General features: G+C 38.9%; 4 protein-coding genes across 7 annotated transcripts in view; 2 read left to right on the top strand and 2 right to left on the bottom strand.

Annotated features, from left to right (window-relative positions):
* LOC109544743 lies at positions 1–4548 on the bottom strand. Its single transcript, XM_048669312.1, has 7 exons — positions 4242–4548; positions 3435–3663; positions 3056–3384; positions 2596–3001; positions 1275–2542; positions 788–1224; positions 1–730 (listed from the first exon to the last, which is right to left on the bottom strand). Exons 1-7 carry the CDS (start codon positions 4272–4274, stop codon positions 466–468), a joined length of 2967 nt encoding a protein of 988 aa, XP_048525269.1. The 5' UTR covers positions 4275–4548; the 3' UTR covers positions 1–465.
* Positions 4549–7422: 2874 nt separating this feature from the next.
* LOC109544919 (oleosin-B3) lies at positions 7423–11450 on the top strand. The gene is made up of 5 exons (XM_019915345.2): positions 7423–7607; positions 8862–8991; positions 10419–10666; positions 10717–10869; positions 11025–11450. Exons 1-5 carry the CDS (start codon positions 7587–7589, stop codon positions 11199–11201), a joined length of 729 nt encoding a protein of 242 aa, XP_019770904.2. The 5' UTR covers positions 7423–7586; the 3' UTR covers positions 11202–11450.
* A 74-nt stretch (positions 11451–11524) lies between these two features.
* The window catches only part of LOC109544870 (ionotropic receptor 25a), a gene marked incomplete in the record, with an annotated part of 16919 nt that continues 3964 nt past the window's right edge, over positions 11525–24479 (top strand). The window contains 8 exon segments of the mRNA XM_048668942.1: positions 11525–12161; positions 21413–21751; positions 21807–21973; positions 22032–22466; positions 23041–23133; positions 23470–23664; positions 23714–23813; positions 23867–24044. Of these exon segments, the coding sequence (XP_048524899.1) occupies positions 12092–12161; positions 21413–21751; positions 21807–21973; positions 22032–22466; positions 23041–23133; positions 23470–23664; positions 23714–23813; positions 23867–24044 (1577 nt within the window).
* On the bottom strand, positions 12363–17776 carry LOC109544871 (insulin-like growth factor-binding protein complex acid labile subunit). 4 transcript variants are annotated; one of them, XM_019915273.2, is made up of 4 exons: positions 17607–17776; positions 17440–17504; positions 16426–16538; positions 12363–14224 (listed from the first exon to the last, which is right to left on the bottom strand). In XM_019915273.2, exons 3-4 carry the CDS (start codon positions 16439–16441, stop codon positions 12405–12407), a joined length of 1836 nt encoding a protein of 611 aa, XP_019770832.2. In that variant the 5' UTR covers positions 16442–16538; positions 17440–17504; positions 17607–17776; the 3' UTR covers positions 12363–12404. The 4 variants fall into 4 exon arrangements, with proteins under 4 accessions (XP_019770832.2, XP_048524900.1, XP_019770831.2 ...); XM_048668943.1 differs by having other exon boundaries at positions 17628–17776; XM_019915272.2 differs by having other exon boundaries at positions 17683–17776.

Here is a 24479-nt window from a genome sequence, read left to right as displayed (position 1 = left end):
TCATAACAAACAACAACGTAACATAATAGGGCTTAGGAACTAGTTGGAAACATTTTACAACAACGTTTTTTTTTAACAAATGTCAAAAAATTTGCATATCACACTCCAAAACTGGATTAAATAGTAGGGGATTAGAAGAAAGGTACAATTTGATCTTCCTGCTGACGATTTGTCGCTCGAGATTTAAAGGCCATATTTAGTTGTGGTAATAACAGTTTCTAATGCAAATTACTAAGCTAATTTGAACAGTCAAATGGCAAAGCATTGTCACTCTCCATTGACGATTTTACCATTTGCCCATCGTTGCCCTACACTATTAAACTTAACCATTGCCCATTGTCCAGTTGAGATAATAAATAATTGCCGCCATTCAACCTGAATCGTTCAGAAAAATACAACCTTAAAATCCCCCAGTTCGCCCGAAATCATTGCAACATTCGGTTTAGTTTAGAATTGAAATGGGACTTAAGCAAAGCCAGACGCGGCATCAAAATCTTTTTCAAACTCTGTCTTTTCTACCATGTACCTGGGCAAGGTGGTTCCATACAGTTTACTGAAAACTGGTTTGGTTTCGTGGCTGTAGGCGCCTTCTTCGTCATCAACGTCGATTTCTTTCGGCGCCTCTGGCTCCTCAGCGTCCTGCTTCTTGGCGCCTTCTTCCTCCTGCAGTCTTTCTGAGTCAGGAGCGCTTCCCGAAGCCCTCGAGTCCTTGATGGTCTGCTTCACGTATCTGAAAATCCACGTGTGTTAAACATTGGAGCTAGATACTTCTAGCTGAAAAGTTCACTTTTTCTTTTCCTTTTCGAATGGTACTACCACTGATTCCTGGATGCCTGAAGCCGCAGCGGTAAGCTCAACATTAGACAAAGCTTGAGGATTGGTGATCACTTTTTTAAAGAACTTCTTCCTCTTGCTGGTTTCGGAGGCCTGCGGCTGCAGCAGGTCTGCAACGGACTGGGGCGTGGAAGCAATGGTTTCGACCTTCTTGGACTCTTCTTCATTTTCCGATTCGTCCAGCGCGAAGGGCTGGTGCTCGCCTTTGGGGTCCTTTAGCCGCTGCACTTCGTGATAAGCGATGTGAGTGGGCTTGGGCTTGCTTTCGGCAATGTACATGCATTCTTCATGTTGCACTTTGTTCTGGTCAACGCAAAGGAAGCAGGTCATGCCATTCTTCTCCGCCTTTTTGCAGTTGGAGCGGTCCTTCTTGGCGAATTCGGCTAGAACCTGCAGAAAATTCGGTAAAAATGTGCGGAAGGTTTATAGGAACTTGGTACCTCTTCCACGTCGTGCTGCTTTTGCTCAGATGGCTCAGTTACCTGCTCCTCCGTTCTCGACTCGGCGTTTTCATTGTTCAGCTCGGGGAAGAGTTTGTAGTGGTACTCGTCAAAGTTGTAGTCATCACTGTCTGAAGCCTTCTCCTTGTTTATGCTCTCTGCAAAGTGCTCAGGTACATCGTAGGGGTCATCGTCAACCAGTTTCTTGTCCTTTTTCAGTTCCCCATAGTTGAAGTACGAGGGTCCATAGAGATCCTCCTCTGCTTGCTTCTCTTTCTTCTTGGTTTCGGCGTCGTCAGATTCTTCCTCGCTCGACGACTCGTCATCGTCTTCTTCAGTTTCAGCGCCTCCAGTGGCGTCGATGGTGGTGCCAGCTGCGGTCAGTTCTGGAATGGGGCCAGTTGCGCTCTTCGCCGCTGATCCAGCTATGGATTTATCCGGGCTGGGTCTTATTTGGCTCTTGGTGGCCGAAGCTGCCACGGCCAGTTCAGGAATGGGGCTTTTGACGATCTGACTGGAGATTTCCGAAGCGGCAACTGCCAGTTCAGGTGTCGCGTCTTTTTCGATTTTGCTTTTAGTTGCTGACGAGAATTTCTCCTCGGGGGCTTCAGCGCTTTGGGGAACCGGCGCTGATGAGGAGCCTTTCTGCGGGTCTTCTTCGCTCTCTTCTTCGCCTCCTTCGTTCGCTTTGGTGACCACTTTTGATTCTTCTGGGTTGTCGTCGTTGTCGCTGTCGTACTTCTTCTCGGCCACGTAGGCGTATGTTTGGCCTTTGGGGGCCGATGTGTATGAGCACTGCTCGAAATTGCCGCCAGTTTTCGGGTCTTTGCATACCGTGCAGGTCATTCCATCGCGGTCGACTTTCGTGCACGCCCCCGGCTGTTTGAGCAGTTCGGAGCTTTGCGACTCTGAGTAGCTTTCGTATTCTTCTGGGCCGAAGGGCTCGTAGTTGTAGTCCTTTTCCCGTTCACTCTGAGCCGCTTCGTGGTCTTTTTCGTAGTCCTCGAAGTATTTTCGGTTGCGCTCCGACACTATGTAGTAAGGGTCGTCTTTGTAGCTGTCCTTTTCTGAGCTTCTCTTGTTCCTTAGGAAGCTTGCTGGCGCTTTCACTGGGGTTGAGTACCGGATGGAGCTTCCAGCGTATTGGTTAACGGGCTGTTCGCTGGACGTGTACGAGCACTGAGTGTATTTGGCTTTGTTCACGGCGTTTTCACAGACAAAGCAGTTCATGCCGTCGGCGTTTTCTGGTCCCTCGATTTTCCTGCAGTCTGCAAGAGAGTCAGCAATCAAACATAGTCAAGGTGAGCTTTGGAGCACCGACCTTTGTTCTGGGTGCTTTCCGCCTTGTTGGAGGACGCAGTCCCCCCATCCTGGTCTTCTCCGTTTAAGTGGGCGCTTTCTGAGTTCTTCAAGGGGCTTCGAGTGGTGGCCACCGATTCGAAGTACTTTGACTGCAAAGCTTCGTAGTTGGAAGCGGCAGGTTCGAAGCCGTACTGCTCATAAGGGCTCAGCGTGGAAGTTGGCACCTTGCGGCTGGCAACGTAGCTGGCTGCTGGATGTTGGGACACTGAAGATGAAGACTTTCCAGTGTTGTAGTCGATGTTCTTAATTCCATAGTAGGTTAGTGGGTCGAGCTTGGATTGCTCAGCTTGGCCCTCGGATTTGGTCAATGGCTCGTACGTTCCGTAGCCGTGGAAGATTTCGTAGTCTGGAGCGCTGCTGGAGGCCTGCATTTGGCCCGTTTTACTCTGCTGATCTCTGGGCCTAATTATGTTACTTACCTTGACTTTCTTCTTCTTATGCTTGCCTTTCAAGGGCGGAGGGATGGTTTCGACATCGTCTTTGCTCTGAGCGCGCTCCTCGTTGCCGTAAACATCCGGAACGGGGATTTGGTGGCTATCGTAGTACGGGCCCGGATTCACATCGTCTTCTTCAGCCTTGCGCGCCTTTTTGCTTTCCTCGAAATAGTCCTTGTGCAAAGGATTGTCTTCGGAAGCTTCCTCTTTATCGTCCTCATCAAATCCTTCGAAAGGATCCGCTTCCGCTTTGGGCGAGGCTGCGAATGATTGCGGCGATTTCGACTCTTTGCCGCTTTGCTCACCAAATCCTTCTGCAAGTTCCCAATTAAGGCCATAAATTGGCGCTGCAACTGCTACTTACGAAGGGGTGAACTGAAGAAGGCTTCGAACTCAGCAGGATTCACGAAGCCATAGTAGTTCGACTTTTTCTCGTCGTTATTGGAAGCGGATGGTTGGCTTTCCTCGAACAGTTTGATGTAGTCGGGCTCTTTTTGCTTGTCGGAATACCCGGAGTAATGGTCTTTTTTCGTCGGTTTGTAGTCGTAGTCGGCTGACGAGGCGGCTTGTGCCACTATGAGCACTAAACACACCTGGGGAGGAAAAGTTCCTTTTAAACAGTTAGTGACCGAGGAGGCCCTGCATGCACAAACAGGAGTTAGTTTGGTAGTGTCGTTAGTTTGTTACGTTTAGTTAAGGGGGTTAGTCTTACTGGGATTTTTCCATACAAGAGTCATTAGTTTTTGGGTTAATTTTCAGTTAGTCTGATTAGGGATTAGTTGAAACCGGGTCCTCGTCCTGAACTAGTTTGCTTTGTTTGGGAGATTGGCAATCTGTTGAGAAAATTGCTAAATTATTCACGCTTTCGCTGGAGTAAAGAGAGAATATTAGTGCCTCTAGATCACTGTACTGCATGCAAAGAAATGCTTTAATTATTTCACGCGATTATCCACCGGAAACGGAAAAACAGTGTTTTGAACACTTTGATGAAAATCCCCTCGATTTTCTGCTACACTCTTACCATTTTGCTACAGTTGTATAAATAGAATAAGAAAATAGAAGCTACAACACCGGGTTACCACCAAAAGAAGAAAAGTCAAATCCAATCGTGCAGGCAGGAACGAAAAGACAAAATGAACAACTAGGTGCACTCCAAAAGAAGGTCACTAACCTCAAGAACTATGCTTCTTCTATGCAGAAGCATCTTCGTGGATAGACAAAACACAAAAATTGCATTTGACACCCACGAATTGTGTTATATACAAGTCCCACCACTCGGGGCACGTAACCAAGAAAGTCTTGTTCTGCTAATTTTTGAATAATCGAAATTTCTTAAATCTGCAACGAACTGAAGCGAAGATTGGAATTGACTGGGCCGTGAAAAAGTCCACTTTTTGCTGAATGTTAAGTCATTTTGCTATAGACCAGGCATAATTCCATAATGGATTTATTTAAATCGTTTGTTATAAACTTTTGAGTTTTAGTCAATTATTTTTGCAGGCAATTTTAAAATCGCCCTGCGACCCGTTAAACCCTCCACATCTTCAGGCAATTGCTGTTTTTCCGAACTAGTCAAAGACATTTTTTAGAAAAATCATCCATTCCCTTCCAGCGGGTTTATCAGGCACCCAAAATCTCCTAGTCTATGACAATTAATTTATTCCAAATCCGGAGATATTCGAACAAATAAAGCGCAAAGGTATGAACCGATCGTTAGATAATAATTGCATTATGCTTTTTTTCCTGACTTTAATAAAGTGATCTAATTAGCTGCTTTGTACATAGTTAGTTCTGCTGCTATGTCCAACTGGACGATGAATTGAAAAATCAACCGAACAAATTATCACATTTTCTACGGAATGGTTTACTGTTTGCAGATGTGATTGAACGTTTCCCAATTATTTGATTGTTTATCCAAAGAGTTATTCTTTTGCGGTAATTTCATTTTGCCAATGGACAAGTGATCAGTTTTTCGGGCTGTCAGGACGCCGTGGAAACGCATTTCTGAGCATGAGTGGTTGGCATCTTCAGGAGTGTGTTTGAGTGTCAGGAATAAATTCCTATCTACTGCGTCCTTAAAACTCAAAACACTCACCAGTTTCTATTTTTTCACAACACTTCTTTTTGGTTAGACTTAAATTGATTTCCAATCAAAGGGGATGCACACTTGTATTATGTATCGTACACACTATAATACAAGTTTGCATCCCCTTTGATGGGATTTTCGTCAGTGTGTACACACCCGCTTCCTTCTTTTTTAAACTGATTTGTCTGACTTTCAACAGGAATTTTTCGAAATATTCGTCATTGCTTCCAATAATTTCGTTTTCAACTGTTTCTTTCGCTTAATATGTTTTTGTATTCTAATTTTCTTCAGATAGTTGTCACTATTCTTTGATATATTTTATATATAAACCAACACGTTCAAGAACGGTGCGCTTGGTCTACCCCATATTAGGGAGTTTTTAGGCCCCTTAATTGCAACACGTTTTACGTTATCCGTAAGAAATAACCGTTTACGCTATTAGAGGATAAGGTGTTCCTTTATTTAGGTACGAGTAGCGGTAACTTTAATAAGCATCACGTTAAAAAGCAGAACGACGGTGTTGATATATTTGACTTATTTCTAAAATTATTAATAAAATAAGAAATCTTTGTAAATTTAAATAAGACTTTCTCATTGATTAGTTTACGCCATTATTGCGTAATTACGGATTTTAAGTGAAAATTGCTTAGGCAAATTTGAACTTGGGCAACGCTACTATCGCAAGCACAGGTTCTAACTTCTAACCCATAACCTAACTATTTGATTTTGAATTTTTATTTAATATGTTCGGAATTTGTTCGTTCTGAAACCTAAAATTGATAAGGCAATCTCTGGGCTCAATATTTTCTAAATTAAAAATAGTTAGATAAAGGCAGCTTCAATGTTTTCTTCCGTCTTAGCCACTTTTTGTTTAATAATAATACAAACTTAAACTAGTTTTGAAACTTTTCCAAACAAAACGGGATCAGAAAAGTGAGGTTTATTTTACTAAGAGTGCAACAAACGCGGTATCAAAAATTAAAAAACGCACTTAACCTTATTTGCCTGAACACCTTATTTTTTAACACTGCGCATGATGACAATAACGTTTAGCGTTTAAGGCCAACGTAATTTTAAGGGGCCTAAAAACTCTCTAATATCTCATTATCTTTGCTCTTAAGAGTGAGCAACGTGATAAGCGATTTTAGGTAAATTTTGAAACATTTTCGCTGATATCACGGAAACAATTGAAAATATCGGAATATTTTTTAGAACCGTCCTAAACATTTTTTGGGAAAACCTAAAAAGTTAACGCAGTTTATATCTGGCAAACCAATGAAAAATGTATTACACAATTTGAGAGTCGTTTTGATAGGGCGTTTCGAAAGAATTATCTTCCTCCTCAGGCGGCATTCCACACGAAAATATATAAATTCATATTCGGCGAATTTTTAAACATTTTCTCTGATATCTCGGAAACGATTGAAAATTTTGGAATAGCGTTTAGAACCTTTTCCACAGAAAGTTTCGAGAGTTATTTTCCCCAATTAGGTTTTAGGTTTAGGTTACTTAAGTTAGTAGCAAAAATATGAAATAATAAAGTAGTTTTTTCGATAGTGTTTTCTAAATAAAGAGTTTCGAGAGGTAAAAGACTGGTTCAACTTCACTTTTAACAAATTTGCGTACGGGGTTTTTGGCATTTTGTATACTTTGATTGGACTTATTTGATCAGAAAACTCTTTCAAACCTTGACTAATTTCTTCGCATATTTGCGCCCGTTAAATCTGAGATACTTTGTAAATATTGACCGACCATCTACCAACTTTATGATATATTTTATAGCACTATAAACCGAATGTTGTATGTTTCCGGAACAAGAAAATGAAAGTTTGCGAACGAATGAATGTATGCAGAAGTCCTTAAAAGAATGTTTAAATTCCCACTACAGTGAACAATGTAAATGGGTTTTGAGTAAAAAAACTGTGGTGGACTATGCCAGTGGAAACCACATTCTAAGGTCAATGTCTCATGAAACAGTCGTAATATGTGGTTGATCAAGTAAACGAACTAGATAGCCTTCAGGCTGTCCATGCCATGTCAAAGGTTAAAGTTAAAACTACCAGATGGATTATTAGATAGAGGAAACCATTTTTTTTGGATCCACATGAACTTTTTGGAATGTTCCCCATATTGGACGTATTTAGAGGATTAATGGGTTTTAAATGGGCAATATTTTCAAACATAATGGATGAGCTGGTAACCGCAACCTATGATCGTTTCGGAATGAAAGTAGCTGAAGAAACAGGTCTGCGCTCTGTTGGAATCTCATTCTTGAGCGGATGCTGCACCTGTCCGTGTCTTCCGTTGGCCCCCCGGGCCCCCACCGTGAACCTAAACAAAAAAACCGACTTCTTTTACCTACCTGGTCCCCCTACCTATCAAGCGCGCTCAGTACCAGTGTGTGCCGCGAAACTTCACGATTTTAACACTATGAAAATCGCTGTGTTTTTGGTGAGTTTTTTCTTTGTGATACTTAAAGAGTTTATCTTTGGTTCGTTTCTCGCACCGGTTTTTCGCTCAATTTGTCTCCTGCACATTTTCATACCGCCTTCCACGAATGGTTCTTGTCGATTTCGCCTCAAGTGATGTTGTTTTGCTTCGGACTGGTTCACTGTTTTATTAAACCTTATACTTTCAGCTCCTAGCAAGCTTTTTAATTTTCAATTTAGTTCTAATTTTAATCAGTTCACTGTTTTCTGTGTGTTTTTTTGGTAAATTTGCAGCTTTATCTTAATTTCCGGGTTGTACTTGTTACAGCTTTCGGGGGCCAAACAACCAAGTTCAATCGAAATTTAGCCTCCGGCACTATTGCTTGTTTGATTATTACCAATTTTCATGCACCATTGAGTAAGTAGTTGGTCTAATTTTCTTTGAATTTTCGTAAAATTTTGAAAAAAGCTCATTTAATACTAATAATAACAATTTTTTAATTGACCAAGTTCAGTTGCTTAACGCGTACGCATTGTTGCCTTCAGCACTGAAAACTGCATATTTGTTCTTGTAAACACCTTTTGAAAACAAGTTATAATATGCTTTAAAAACACACCAAGTCGTTTGTTGGGCAAATTATCATTTGCTTTGTTGTCTGAGAACTCAGAAACTATTATGAAAGTTTTCTGTTGAATTTCCAGGTCTGAAATCGATAGGAAAAATAACATAATTGTGTTTTGGAGTGTTTTGGCCACCACATCCTGTTTTCGTGGTCCAAATCGCTCAATTTAATTCGGTTTTCGTCAAATTCTGTCGCAAAGCGACATTAACCAATCGAAATTTTGCATGATTCGCGAAAAATCGCTATGTGTACAAGCAAATGTGTACCAATAAGTAATGTAACGTGACCATTTGCTTAATTTCGCAGGTTTGTTGGCAAAATTCTCTTTGGCAACGTGTTTCGCTAATCCCGTGATTTTGCTTGGTCTCTTTACCAGATTTGACTTAAAACCGTATTTCGCCGCTTATCTATGGTATGGAGACTATGAGGCAAGTGCGCAAAAAACCTATTCGGTGTGCTTGATGGCAAAAAGCGAAAGACTGAACAGAGAATCTGAAGAAAGAAAATGAAAGAAAAATTCCAGTGTTCTATAAAACGGAGAAAAAATTCGGTCTAAGAACGTGCCAACAAGTCAAGACGAAATAAGAACAACTGTCCGCCTGACCATTGAACAAAAAATAGAAAACAGCGGTTTTTAATGTTTTTTTTTGCAGCTTGTGGGCATTTCTTCTACACTCATCGTCCTGTCGTCTGCCCATCCTGGTCGGTCACATGACGATGAGAAGCATTCGGAGCATCATTCGCAGGAGTCGGGATCGAAAAAAGGCGGAAAACATGTGGCAGGTATGATCTGATAAACTTTGAAAACAAATATTGATTCTCCATTCAACTATCCATCTTCATAGGAAAAGTTATTCCATTCATTAATTAAAACGCTTTCCACAAGGTCAGCCATTGTTTAATCATTTGTTCGATTGACGCCTATGTGAGTGGTTTATTAATCGTCAAAGTTTCTAATCGATTCTATGTAAGTTTGCAGAATTATTGTTGTTTATTTCACTGATGAGTCGACGATAGAATTACTAAGGCGACAGATGTGTTCAACTTTGAGCTTAGTTTCCAAAGACGAAAGGAAAACGTTGCATGTAAACATTAAAAATCGGGCATCGAAGTGTTTCACCTTTGATCATTTATGAGAAATGCGTCTGAGCAGCTAATGAAACTTTAAAGCATGGGTCAAAAAGGCAATTTATTCTTCTAACAGCCGATGAAAGAATCAGGTTGCCATCTCTTACGCTTTCCGAGAAACTAATTTTCAAAATACCCCTTGCAAGTGTAATTTTTTGCAAGAAAATTTAAACTGCCAGTTGACGATTGCAAATTTAATGCGGAATTGAGAAATGGGTGTAATTTGAAATACCAAAGTTGATGGCGATTGCGCTTTTATGAGACACCCTGTACACTTGAAAATTTTTTTGCAGAGTCAGATTGCAAATTTGAGAAAACAAAGTCTTTTACCTTCCGCCCACCTCTAGCTGTTTGGACGTAATGAAGCTTTTTAATACTAATTCCAAATCAAATTTATTCCTGGGTTTCAGTCATTTATTGTCTCTATTTATTAATCAAAATAGGTTTCGGTGTGTTTTTCCACCATCATCAGTTTTTATGTGTAGCGTTGTTGCTGCTTTAAGCCATGGCATGCATTTTTTGCCGGGCAAGAAAATGAAAAAGAAACCCAGGAATAAATTTGATTTGGAATTGGAACACAGTCAGGAAAGTATATACAATGTTTAATACTAATGCGACACTGCAGAAAATCCGATTAAAATACGATTTGAGAATCGTATTTATTTATAAATTTGGCTCCATAAAATATTCTCTTTCTGACGTTTCGCAAGCACGAGTGGTTTGCATCTTCAGAGGTGTGCCTCAGCTTCAAAAAGTCAAGAGATCAGTGAGCTTTTAGGTCGTTTAGGCCGAAAATATCACCGGACACTAAATTCCTCATCAGACTTCCACAGTAACTGAAGCTACTCTGAATATGCGCACCGCTCGTGCTTGCGAAACGTCAGGAGGACGTCTTAAAAGTCCGAAAAACTCACCGGTTTCATCGTAAATGTGTCGATTGATTTAATTTTGTCGATACCAAAAGGGTGTTTTTTGAATCTCTAGCACGAAAATATACGGCAGAATGTGCATATTCACAAAAACCCAATTTGCGATTTGAGAATTTCGCAGAACAATAAAATTTAAATATTGAACAATTCCAGGTGATACCTATGAAGAAGGTGGCGGTGGCGACTCTTCCTACCACTCGGGCAAACATGACCGAGAATCGGGAAGATACGGTTCGGATGGAAACGAATCGCATGGGGTGGAAGATGAAGAACAGGCCGGGAAGAACCACAAGCATTATCATGCTGACAAGCATGAATCGTTCCACAAGAGCGGCGGAGAGAGCGCGCATGGAGCGAAGTATGAAGAAGCCTCCAACCGGCACAAGGGCAACTACAAGAAGGTTTTGCAAGCGCTTAATGTGCGAGTTTCTTTTTAATTCGGTAATCTCAGGGCTACAAGGACAAGTTTCACAAGGATGAGCTGATGCGGCACAACAGCTTTTTCAACAAAGGCGAGAAGACCGGGAGTTACGAGATCTTCGGCAAGAAGGGCACCAAGTTTGATAAGCAGTCGGTTTCGAAAAAGTCCGGCGGAACTAAAAAGGTAAGTACCCAAAAAGATAATCTAGATATGCTAGGGGTAATTTAGTCAAGACAGGTCTTGATGAAAATCAAAGCAAATACTGCCAGAAAAATGCCCAGAGAGCAGCTTTCTATGGATGTGCACTTTGGCAATTTCTTACCATCGTTTGTTCCTAGAATGTTAAATCGGAAAAGAAGCATGGAAAGAGCGACCAAAAGCATAGAGGTCATAACCGAGGGGATAGGAAGGGATACAAGAGCGCCAAATCCACTAAACATCACTATTCCAACGGTGATAGCTATGGGAAAAAGGGGGCCAAAAAGGGCGGAAAGCACTACCAATACTTTCACTAACCTCGAGCAATTGGGAGCCAAAAAATTCTTATCTTTCGCTTTAGCATTCCCCAGGTTCCAGACCAGTTGTTTTCTGTTGTATAAGTGTTTGCTTCAAAATTGTTTTTACCCGGCTAAAGTAAGTTGTAAAAACTAAGTTACGAAAGCAGAGTGAGAAGAGTCTACTTATATATTTATTACATATTATTATTATTACTGTAAACCGATGTATTTTAGCTTTAATCTGACAACGAACGACTATTCAGATTGGTTTTTGTTTCATTTTTTTCTCATATTGATCGAACATTTTTCCTTCATTATCGGTCAACTGGCACGCGTTAATGATAGACCGCGAACGGTTATTTGAAAATCATAAATCAGACGTTAGGAACGGCTATCAAAACCAATACTCTGTAAATACCCATCGGCTTTAATGGACAAGTCAAATTTAATGAACTCGTGGTAAGGATATGTGGTTTCATATTTGAGCAGTGGCAGCGGTTTATCGAGAAAACCCCAAAGGAATCGACTGTATTTATGTTAATTAATTAATTTATTGTTCCTCTGGGTCAGATTATTATTTTTGCTCCACACTAAGAAAATTGGGTGTTTGCGAAGGACTTGACTGAACCAGAATTGGCAGCGAAAGCTGCTCAGAAAGTCGAAAGACCGAAGTGATTAGTTAGTAGTAATCTTTTCTTGGATTGTTGGATGCCTTCCGATTACACTGCTACGTCAATGAGCATTTAAAATTAATAATTCAGGATTCCGTGATTCGCAGGTATCTTACCGAAGGAAAATCGGTTGAAATTTTCATGATGTCCACAAATGCAGGTGACGCGTCAGTTAGAGCACACACGAAAGCTCTGTTTAGAGCTTTGATTTAGGGGCCGAATTATTTGACATGCACCATGCATGTGCTGGGGCTGTTTGGAGCCGTTGCATGCGTTTTGAGTGTCCGAGGCCAACAGTTCAAGATTGGTAAGTAGTGAAATTGATTTAATTGAAAAAAATGGGTAACCCTTTTTTTGTCCAATTGTTTTTGCGTTAAATTGGACCTACACTGCTTAGTTCTCTACGGGTGAATAGCTCAAGTTTTTGGGCAAATTGTGCGTAAAAATTGGCGAAAATTTTCAATTGAGTTTGTTGTGCAAAGGTAAGTGAAAAATGACAAAAATCACGGTTTTTTAAACGTAGGTACATATTTATTAACAAGAAATTGCTTTATTCGAGCACTAATTCAAACTCATCGGCCCTATACCGTCTTCTTTTCAAGTAAATATAAAACCTGTAGGTCGCTATGCCTGTTAGCACAGCACTAAAACTAACCACTAGGAAAACTCCAAAACTATACAAAACGCTGTTTCCTCTGGGCTTCGCTTCCGCTGCAATCGGCAGGTTTTTCGCTTCGGGCTTGCACGGGATGCCAGCCACGTTTTGGTTGAGATTCTCCAAATGTTCGCTGCTCGTGTAGACGATGTGCTTTTGCTTCAAAAAATTGATAATCTTCCCCAAGTCTTCGCAGGTCAGCTGGTTGGACTTGATGTTTATGTTGCTGAGTCTTGGTAAGTTTGATAGAATCACATCGTATTCGATGTGCAGTAGTTTGTTGGAGCCCACATCCAGAGTCCGCAGGTTCTCCAAGGGCTTCATCACTGGGTATGAAAGAGACTCGATGGAGTTTTTCGATAAATTCAAAGTTTCCAAGTCCACCAGATCGGCGAAAGTGTCGAGTTGTAGGTGGCTGAGCCGGTTCGCTGATAGATCCAGAGCTCTAAGCCTTTTCAGCCCTTGGAGAGTTGCTACTGATAGTTCAGTGATAGAATTGTTGTTCAAATACAGATAACTCAGTGTGGAGAGATTTGTAAATATCGCTCTGTTTTGGCGCAAGTTCAAGTGATTGCCAGCCAAGTCCAGGAAAGCGAGTTTAGGAACATCATGGAGCGATTCGTTGGTGAGGGTTTCCAGTTGGTTGCCGGCCAAGTTTAGAGTGGTTAATCCGGATAAATTTCCAATTGAAACCGCTGTTATCTTGTTGTGCTTCAAATCCAAGTACTGCAGTTGAGAGAGGCCGGAAATCTCAAATGCCTCCAAATTGTTATGGGATAAATCCACTTCACTCAATTGCTTCTGGCCGGAAAGTGTTTTGGCATCAAAAGCCCTCAGCTGGTTATGCGTGAAGTTCAATTTCTGAAGCATGTAAAGCTGCTTCAAGCTCAGACTGCTTACGCTAACCATGTTGTTGAAGCCCACGTTTAATACTCTGAGTTTCTGAAGATTTTCTAGGGAATTCGCTAAGTCTACTATTTGGTTGAAGCTTAAATCTAACTCTACTAAGTCATAAGACGTAGATCTAATACTGATGTACGATAAGGGGGGTTTATTTGGTTGAATATTCACGCTGTTTGCATTGGTTTCTAGTGGTTTGGCATGTTTGGAGCAGAAGAAGTAAAAGGTTGTCAGGCTTTTCAGCAAGTTTCGCCTCAGGTTGAGGTATTTCAACTTCCTGAGGTCGCACAGTTGAAGATCCGCAATCGTTTTCACGTGGTTGTCCGTTAAGGACAGGCGTTCTAGGTTGGTTAGGTGTTTGAGACCGTCTTGGTTGATTGCGCTAATTCCATTGTTGCTCAGCTCCAGTCGCTTCAACTTGTCCAGCCCTTGAAGGGTGTTATTTCCGATTTGGAAGGGCACATCTTGGATTATCAGCGTCTCCAGCTTCTCGAGCTTCTCGAAAATTGCCAATTTTCCATCAAACACCACAGTGGAGTTGAAGAGGTTCAAAATCTTAATATTGCGCACGTTTTTGAAAATATTCGAGCTAATTCCATCTAGCACCGAATTGCTCACGGTTAAGGAAATTTCGTTGTTGATGGTGATGTTTTCGAGAATATGCTCGTAGCCTTTGGTGATTCCATTGCAGGTAACGTTGAACGAATTCTGGCCGTATTCTTCGTAGTAAGTGAAGATTTTTTCGCAGTCCAATGACCAGGTTAACGGCGGTTTTTGTAGAAGGGCCAAACAGGAAAGCAGCAGCGTTAAGGAGCCTGCAAATTAAAGAAACAGTTTTCATTGAAACATCTACTCAAGTGAAATTGCTGGTTTTTTGGGTTTCAGATCGTTTTCCAACTCCGCTAACCCAAACCACATTAATTAACAGCAACCTTGCCATTAGATTAGTCATTGTTGTTTCTTAATTTTTAATTAATATTTCTGTTTCTTTCCAAACAGTTTTCGCAACCTTGTATGCACTTTAGGCGATTATCTACGCCCTGTTGAAATAGTCTATATTTTCCATAATTACTGTAATGTTTAACGTATTCTTTAGGCGCACTTGGAAAGTTGTTGTTTGTAAGGTAGAAAATGAATCCGAATGTTTTAATTAGCGCATTTTAGGTTGTTAAGGAAGATTTATTTAACTCAAACTAACCCAGTAAGGCTAATTATTTGGCCAAACTACTCAAACTTCTATTGTCTTGAAAAAGTTCACAGGGTTTCGGGTGGGTGCAGGTGCCCGCAGACCGAAACGTTGGACTTATTAATCATCATCATCAGCACAGAGTTTTTCGTTGTTGTTGATGTTGATTAATTCTTTTTTGTTCTTTCGTTTACTTGAATGCGTTGACTGGCAGTTCAAATGTTTGCCTGTGATGGTCCAGAGGAAAAAGCATTCTACATAAGTTAAAAATAGAAAAGTAAAGTGAATTTTATAAAAAAATGTAAACCGACTAAAGTGAAATGTTTCAGTTCAGTCGTTAACAGAACACACAGAGTTTTGGCAAAAGTACAGGGTGTGCAAACAACAATTTCTTACTGGTCTGTTTTTCAGGAAGCTTTCACAGGTTCATCTTAATCTATGAAACTCTGATTCCAGCATGGTGAATAAATCTTCTGAGTATTTATGCCCATTTTTCGATCGTAAAAAGCTTGAAAACTGCTGCAGATGTTGAAATGAATAAAGTAGAAAAAATAGAAAAACATTTGCGCTGCCGCATAAACATGTGTTTTTGGTGTTACATGCTGCAGGTTAAAGTCGTTCTCTACAAGATTTCACAAATTTAGCAATGAAATAAAACAAAAAATGTGTGGAAAATGACGATTTCTTTAGGAAAAAACCACTTTTGCAAAATACATTGAATGTGAGTATTTATTCAATAAAATTAGACAGCATTAAGCTCCATTGACTGCAGGGCAAATATGCGAATGAAAAATGAGTTTTCCTGGGATTTTGCTCCAACATTTTTCAATAATGGCCCGAAAGTTTGAACAATTTTTTTCAAAAAGGACTTCTTTAGTCGTTTCGGTATCTTGAGTTGTTTCCAAATTTGCGTTTGAAAATTACGGGATAAAATTAGACGGCGTTGAACGCTATTTGTGCTGCAATATGCGAATGAAAAACGAACCCAATTTTTTTGCAACATTTTCCAATATTGGTATAAAAATTCGAACATTTTTCCGCGAAAAAAACATCCTTATTCATTTCAATATCTTGAGCGGCTTCCAAGCTACTTCCGATTGAAAATTTTGCACCTTTGAAGAACTTTTTTGCCAAAAACAGCTTTTCCTCAAAAATAATGTTGATTGCCCAATTTATATTTGCGTTTTTGCTCTCATTTATTTGAAACCGTGTTTTCAAGTGTTTGAGTTTCCTTATTTATACAAAACTCTGGTTATTTTTAGCGGTAATCAATATTTTTTTAAATGCTTGAGACCAGTGGGCTTAATAAACCTCAATTAATCGAAATAGAATCGTGGATGAATTAATAAAGTTGGTACTTTTTTGCTTTGTTGCGATGCGAATTGGCTTGATATACAGTTGCAAAAACACTTATTTTTTATTATGCTGGAAGCTTTGTTGTTCTACATATAATTTAATTTAACAGACTCATAAAACGTTTTATGCGCTATGATGAATTTGATACGATATTGTTGATGTGGCAGTCTGAATAAACAAAACACTCCTTTTCAGAATGTATAATTGATTAATTATTTAAATTTAATGGCAGAATCAGATTATTGTTAATGACTCTAAAGAAATCTTGCGCTTTAAAAAACGAAAACACGTTTTGCTATGGCAATTTATGAACGTTCTTAGGGAAAGACTGTTTATCATTTCTGCATAAATACGACCTGATGTTTTCAACGTTCTGATTTACATATATATTTTTCTGAGGCAAACATTCATTTAATTTATTTTCTAACAGTTGCGTAATAAAAGTAACCACAGAAAATTCTACCGAATACTTACCAAATTTGCAACACATTCTTCTAGATTGTTTGAACTATTTGGCATTATTATCTGTCCATGATCTTGGTTTTGTAATGGGGGTTTTGCTCCATTTGTCACAAAGTTTCGTATATCTGCAACATATTTTTGCAACATTTTTTAAAGAATTAATTCAGATTTAAAATAGCAGTCAATAAATTCTGCGCGAAAATTAATCCTAAAGCCACTCATACTTTCGGAACATCAGCGAGAAATACTTTGCCACTGGGACCTAAAAACGCGAAAAACCGATCAGTTTCAAGCAAGATTGGATAGAAATTGATGAGTTTTTAGGCTTTCGGAAAAAATCTGTTTCACGCCTGGAAAACTCACCAGGTTCCACCAAAGCAGTAAGGTTTAAAAAACATTTTAATATTAATTTTAGGCAGCAAATTTTCCAAGCAAATCTGTTATCGTTTTTTAATTACCACTTAAATTAAATTTGCCATTTATTATTGGAAATGCTCCAATTAGCGTGCCATTTGCTTTATTGTACATTATGTCACCTAAAAAAGCCGTTGCAGTTTGCATTTGCTTATCAAGTAGCAACGTGTTGAGATAATGGCACATAATTTTCATTAGCCAGACAGCTGTTGCGATATCACAAAACCGTCGGTCATTGTGTTAAAGTAAAACTGTTTTTATTGCATTGTTGCAAAGCTTTATTTGACTAACTTTATTAACTTATCATCGGTTTTTGTACCGGCTAAAATATTGCTAAGGTTCTTTGAAGCAAGCGGTTTAGGCATGCTCCACTAAATTAGTGCATGTTTCTTCTGCAATAGTTTATTTCTATTATCTATTGCATTATTTACTAGATATTTTCAATGGATTTTTCCATATCTTCTCAGAGTTGATTTTGGATTAAGCCAAAACAGTAAAATAAAAAAAGCCAAAAAGAAACTGTCTATTGGAATGCGTGCCAACATTACATAAAACAATTATCTACACCAGATGGGCATCTGATTAACCAACAGCAATTAAAACATGACTTACCAAAAGAAACCGCATTAATATCGCGAAACAAAACCAGTCACTGTAAAAGTAAACGCGAGTTCGCACTGAAACAGATTATTTTGGAATCATTAACATACCAGAATAGTAATTAGTAGTTTTTTTAAATTTCCAAACAAGTTGATTATTATTAAACAGCTTTATCTTACAATGTCGAAAAAACTGCGTACTTTTAGAAAAGCTTACACTCGAACATGTTATACAAGGAGACAGTGGCAAGCTTACCAAAACGTGAAATTATTGCGTTTAATATTTTAATAGACTGCGGGCAGAATTTGAAATAACCGCAGAATTCACAATGCACTTGCTGCCGGATAGTTTCAGTGAAATGGCGCAAAAAGGAATGGACCCGATGGTCAATTCGATATCGATTCTATTGGACAAGAGACGGTTACTTGAAACAAAATGTCTAGAAGTTGTGTTAATTCGGCAGATGTACAGGTTGTCGCAAAATATGTTTTTTTGTGAGATCGATTTGTTCCTATAAGCATTGCGAAACAACAAAAGTTCATGTGTGTCTCGGTAGAAAAGTTTCCAGACCTTTTTACACTTGGGAGCTGGAATTGTTTCTAGTGTGATGAGACTCATATTTTTGTGAAGATTTTGCGTACGTCCGCTTTGGGCAAATAGAAAATTCTGGTCTGAATTGAATCTCATTGTGTTTGATTAACACGCCCAGATGAAGAGAAGCATGTGCTGAGGAAATACATAATTCTCCATTGAAACTGGATGGCAAAAGTCCAAAAAATTACCGTTTCTGAAATGTTTTCTGAAATCGATTCCTTATACGAAGAACGTTAGGTGTTCCATTTTGATCATGTGCTTTGATTCATTTTCAATGACTAGAAAAATTAAAGAACTAAGCGCAACTTAAATCCAGTGAACATTAACAAGCACAATTAAACTGGAAATTTTCGCAGGAAAAAGTGGAAATTTCCCCATTGCAAAGTCGATAGCGCGGCTCATTTCTATCGACCACCGCTCTGACCAGACCCGATTCCTAGTGATTTTATTTTAATTTATCCGACTTAAACAATACGGCGTCTTTGTTTTGTTGTTGCAGTGTAAATAGCTTTTTACACTGTATGTATTGTACTTATTGTACATTATCTGTGTATTGTATTTATTAGCATCGTTTAGCACAGTTTGTTTAGGTAATTTCCAGTCAGTTTCACATGGGTTTTTCTACTCCAATTCAAACTAAATCGGCAAAACCAGTATACAGAGAAGAGCAAATTAAAATTTCTAAACTTTATTGCTTGGAAAACTTTTCTAGGCCTGCTGAGGGTCATTTAGCAATGACTAAAGAGGCATTTGTAAAACGACTAGGTATACAAATTGGAATAGTGCACTTTAGGTCACTTGCTGCATTCAATCAACCTGCAAGGTTTTTCCATTCACTTTTTGACCTGCCAGGTAAATCGTTCGCGCAACAGTTGCACCTGTTTGCGCTATAAACGAAAAATCTGCAAAAGCAGAGTTTGAACGCAGAAAAAACGAGTTTTATCGGGCTTTTTGAGACTAATAATTAAGCTTTACGTTGATAAACAGTGAACTCACGTGTTTGTTAGTATTTTCGCCTGTGATTCAGCATGATCGGTTTCATATTAAATGTGAAACTTTCCCCATTCTGTAGCCTATTTACATTCAATGAAAATGTGCGTTTTTTCTTTAACAGAAACGCATTTTTATTGTGTAAAGTTTTAATTGAAACCGCATTCAATTGGAGAGAATTGAACCGCAACTATGTCTATTCAATTTCCGGCCTAAGTATAGAATTTATAGACCAGGACTTTTTCAAAGAGCTTATCGGGAAAGTTGTCTTTTATGTTATATTTAAATCCGTTTAAATTGATGACAAACTTTTTAAAATGGTGAAAAAAACCGAGGGGGAATTTCGCAATAAAGCCACAGTGATTTTTTGCAAGGGTGAAATTTAAATTGTGCCTAAACTGAAAGAAAAATTTAAAAACGACGAAACATAAAAAGTGAAAGGAAACTCTCAAAATCGGAGACAAATTTAATGCAAGTGTAATTGAAAACAATATTTAAACCCGAAATGCTATTGAGCACTGGGGCAGCTCGAATACTGTAACCTGCAACGATTCGACTTTTATTTTTTTACTCAAAAACTGACTGAAAGACTGTTGCGCTCCCTAATTGATCATAAAAATGGAAACAAATGTTTACTTTGAAAAAAATCAGGCGCGTATATTTTTTTGAATTAAAAACATTTTATATATTTTAATATGCTATGAGCACTTAACACCTGAAATCCCGCAACGGATTGACTTTTTTTGCTCGAAAACGGGACGAGGCACAAAAAATGTCAGGAGAGGTTTCCTCTTCCAAATTGATCAGTGAGTGATTGGGAATAAAATGTTTCCTTTGTAGAAATCAGTCGCGTACAACTTTTTTTTAGAAACTTTTTATGCATATGACCACTTGGCAACTCATTTACTGCAACGGTTTTAATTTTATTTTTTTACCCGAAAACGTCGAGGCACAAAAACTGTATAGTTGATAATGAAATCGGAACCTAATTTTTAATTAATCCGGACACAAAGAATGTCTTGATGGAATTAAAAATTAAAAAAAAAAAGTGATAAATTGAACATCAAAAAGAGAACACGGTGACAATCGAGTGCAAAGACTCACAGCACAAGCAACTGGTGGTGAGAGATGGTAAAAATGCAAGAAAACCCTTCGGAGCCGATGGAAGCAGCAACAAAATGCTGAAAACTTGCCCAGTGAAGGAAGTGCAGCTCTGCCCAAGGGAGAAAATGCGGTCAAGAGGGTTACATTTTTACCACGAGCGCGGAAAAACTCATTTTTTTGCATCAAAAAAGTTCCTAAAAAAATTCTTCGGACCCTCGCTACTAAAATTTAAGCCCGTAAGAAGCGGCCCTAGAAGGCGGTTTTTATTAAATAACTTTTAAAGTACTTGGTATAATTTGATCATTTTTTAATAGTATGGAATTTTATGAAATGTTAAGGCCGCCTTAGAACAGTGTCTTTAAACTCACACTGAAAGCTTAGAAAAATCTACTTCTGCTTGACATCGATAAGATAAAGCGCTTTTCTAAAAACGTTTTTATTTAGATACATTTTTAATTAAATTAAACCTTTTTTGCAATCGAAATGAAAAATTGATAATCTTTTGTATAACAATTGTTCAAATAAAAATTCCCGCTTACGATGTAAACCAACAAACAAAGAAAACACATTTAAGGTTTCAAGACAGCAAAGACCTAAAAGAGTGTAATTTTTACCAATTATGAGTTTGTATGAATTTTAAATCTGATGATGGCACTGTTGTCTCGCCGAAACGTTATTAAAATATTTCACACTTTCACTGAAACCCAGGAAGGAAAAGAATATAGTAAAAATCTAATGGATAAAAGTCGGGAGAACGGGGAGGTCAAGCCCTCTCCGGATCAGGTGATGTGGAGAAACATTGTTTAAATGATCTCGTACAAGGTAAAATGAGAAGGTCGTGCATGTTTCTTCTTGTCTCTAGTCAATCTTCTAAATTATTTTGAAAGAACTGCAAATAATAAAGTTGTCCATTCAGCCGTGGTGGCAATGCAAATGGAACTATAAAAAATTCCCAACGATTCCGGCCCAGACATTAATGCAAAAAATTAGTGTTCATACGGTTCAAGAATCATAGAATGAGGTTTGAGCACATTTATGCACTTTGCGTAGGTGGTAGAGGTGCAAAATTTGTTCTTTAAGTACCTACAAGAAATATTGTTGTTTTTAATGCACGTAACTGTATTCAATATGTTCTCCTCTAATTGAGGCGTTCTGGTCGTTCTTTGCAAACCTGCATCATTTATCTTTTTGCAAACGTTCCTAAAGTATCAAAAACCCGACATTCTTCGCGTTATTTTTCACATTCGAACCGAAAATAGGGCGAAAAGCTGTTTCTTCATTCGTCGATGACTTTCAGTGACGCTCCATCAACCAGACCAAGCAGCCGAAGTGAAATACTTTGAAAACGCTTTTCTGAAGGTGAACAAAGATGAGGAAATTGCCTTCCTTGATGTGCTGTTGAATGAAGATGAAAGCGGCCACTATAAGCAGATTTGCGACGCCCTTTCCACAGGTTTCAGCCTCATCCTTGACTTTGCCTGGTCCGGAACCGAAGTGGCTCAAGATCTGACCAGCAACATGAGCCTGCCGTATTTGCACGTTGATGTTTCCGTAGCTCCATTCTTGGTCCTGTTGGACTCTTATTTAGATAGCAGGAATTCGACGGATGTTGTGGTGGTTTTCGATAAGGAGGAATGTGAGTTTTCGACAAAACTTTGAAGAAACTTGGGTGGTTTTGTTGGGGGTTTCAGATATCGACCAATCGCTGTATTACTGGTTGGACTCGGTGCGACTAAGGCTGGTGATGGCTGATGCCTTGAATCGATCCACGGCCAGTAAGATTGAGAGCATTCGTCCAATTCCTCATAGTTTTGCCATTGTTGCATCCGCAAAGAACATGAACAAACTGGTTTCGCAGGTTCGATAAGTTCTGGTCGCTCAATGTGGATTTACGGCTTGACTCATCGACTTCTTAGGCACTGAACGAGGATCTTATGTCGCTCTCAGATCGTTGGAACTTAGTTTTCACCGACTTTGAAACCGGAATTTTCGACAAGAGCCTGTTCCAAAACCAAACGCCTTCGCTCATGTACTTGAAGCCGGAGCTTTGCTTGGATCTTTCCATTCAGAGCCGTTGTCCGTCCAATTTCGTCCTCAATGAGCAGTTTCTCTATTGGCTGGCCTGGGGCTTAAGCCGGCTGGCCAAAATGGCTGCAGAGGAAAGTCTGGAGTTTCCGGAAAAGGAGTTTCAGTGTGGAAAAACGACTTTTTCTGAAGACACCAAAGAGCGTCTGGGTGACATGTTGGATTCGATAATAGCCGATAATTCCAATGTGCTGAGCCTGACTGGGCGGAGCGTGAAAGTTTCTGTCAGAGGAAATGTGGAGAAGATGATTAATGGGAGTTTTCAGGTAAGGATAGGGACAGAAGATTTTTATTTTGTTGGGGTTTCTTCGAAACTGGAATGGATTTTTTATGAGTTTCTATTTAAGTTTTCTCAAGCAGAGATTTAAAGTTAGGCGGACCCAGACTGCGCGTTAGACACGGTGACTCAGGAGATTGGAACATTTTCATGGTTGTATCTGAGAAGGCAAAAAAAGCTAAATAAATTCTCATTTCTTCGAATGATTTTTTGAATTTTTGTGATTTAATATCAATCAACTTGTCCAGAAATAGAACCCAGTTTTACAAATTTTTGCAGCCAATTTCTCGAAATAATATTAAAAACAAGTCAATTAATTTGGAATGTAATTGGAAGGCTCTCAAGCATAAACCACGAACCGGTGTTGTTTACCAATAATTTGTTAATTAAAAAAACGATAAAAATAGCCAAATATACCGTTTCATTTCAACGATCAATTAGCGGTCCATATCAATAATTGCGCTGAATTTAAGTCTGTTTTTTTATTTAATTTATTTTTCATTTTATTGATGTCTTTAATTTCCCCTGCGTTGAGGTTCCCGTTAAATTTTCACTGCTTTCAGACAATTGCGCAGTATACAAACGGAAAACTCACTCCCGAGCCTGGAAAGCAAATTGACCCCATTAGGGCTTTTTACAGAATAGGAATTACTCATGTAAGTTACATGGAAAACATCTTGATTTTCCAAAATTTGGACAAACTTTTATTGCTTTATTAAACTGCTTTGTTCTGTAGAAAATTAAGAAGAAAAAAGAGTTAAAATGGAAATTAAGAAAATAAAGGAACATTTGAATTTAAACAGCGAGCAACATGAAAAATTCTCAACTAAAAAATGTTGCTGAAAACCACTTTTTTTGAAGAACATGCAGTTCCTTGATTGTTGATCAAAACAGTATGAAACTCTTTGAAACATGTTTTTTTTCGCTGTTAAGCTACAAATATTTGCTCCCAAATTTCGGTGAATTGAAGCTATTTTTGTGTGATTTTTCAGGCGATTCCTTGGTCGTTTAAGGTACAGAATCCGCAAACTGGCGAATTCTACTGGACAGGATATTGCGCCGATTTCGCGCAGAAAATTTCGGAAGTCATGAACTTTGACTATGTGTTTGTGGAACCGGCAACTGGAACTTTTGGGGAAAAAGTGAATGGCACTTGGGATGGTATAGTGGGAGATTTGGCCGTTGGGGTACGAATTTTATCGCGGCATTTCTTGTGTAATTTTTCGCTTTATTTAGGAAACTGATATTGCCATTACGGCGGTCATTATGACGGCCGATAAGGAAGAAGTCATCGACTTTGTGGCTCCATATTACGAGCAAACAGGAATAACTATAGGTGGGATGTTTTTGGGCGACTCCCAACCTAATTGCTCATTAACTGTCTTTTAGTGATGAGGAAGCCAGTCCGGAAGACCTCACTGTTCAAATTCATGACCGTTCTGAAGCTGGAAGTTTGGCTCAGTATAGTCGGGGCTCTGATCGTTACTGGTTTCATGATATGGTTTCTAGACAAATATTCCCCATACAGTGCCAGGAATAACCGAAAAGCCTATCCATATCCATGCAGGTAGTGTTAAGGAAAATTGTTCTCATCTACAGGGTTATTCACGCTATACGGCACGGAAGTTTGCGGCTAAACCGTTTTATTTTTTAAAAGTATTATTTTATGAATTGCCCGACGCCTACCGAGCGCACATTTAAAAAATATTTTTGTAATGTACAGGGTGTCCCAAAGGCTCTAAAGGCATCAAAGTTGCGTTTTTTTAAATGGAATGTTCTGTATATTATTGCATTTTTGGATTCGCTGAACAAAATAAGTGTCTGTTTTACTAAGGTTTATAATACCTAAATCTTAAGGTTTTTTAAATAATACGAATTTGATCAAAATCTAATCTAATTTTCACGTGTCAAATACTTTAGAAGCATTTAAGTTATGTAAGCGTAATTTATAGTGAAGTGCAACAAAATATAATGCTTTATATCCCAATGATAATAAAGTTAC

Source organism: Dendroctonus ponderosae, unplaced genomic scaffold, assembly GCF_020466585.1.
Source record: "Dendroctonus ponderosae isolate FM_Combo_2020 unplaced genomic scaffold, Dpon_F_20191213v2 Dpon_F_20191213_8, whole genome shotgun sequence".
NCBI lineage: Eukaryota > Metazoa > Arthropoda > Insecta > Coleoptera > Curculionidae > Dendroctonus > Dendroctonus ponderosae.
The sequence above is the reverse complement of the archived record's forward strand: the minus strand, read 5'-3'. Positions and strand labels throughout refer to the sequence as shown.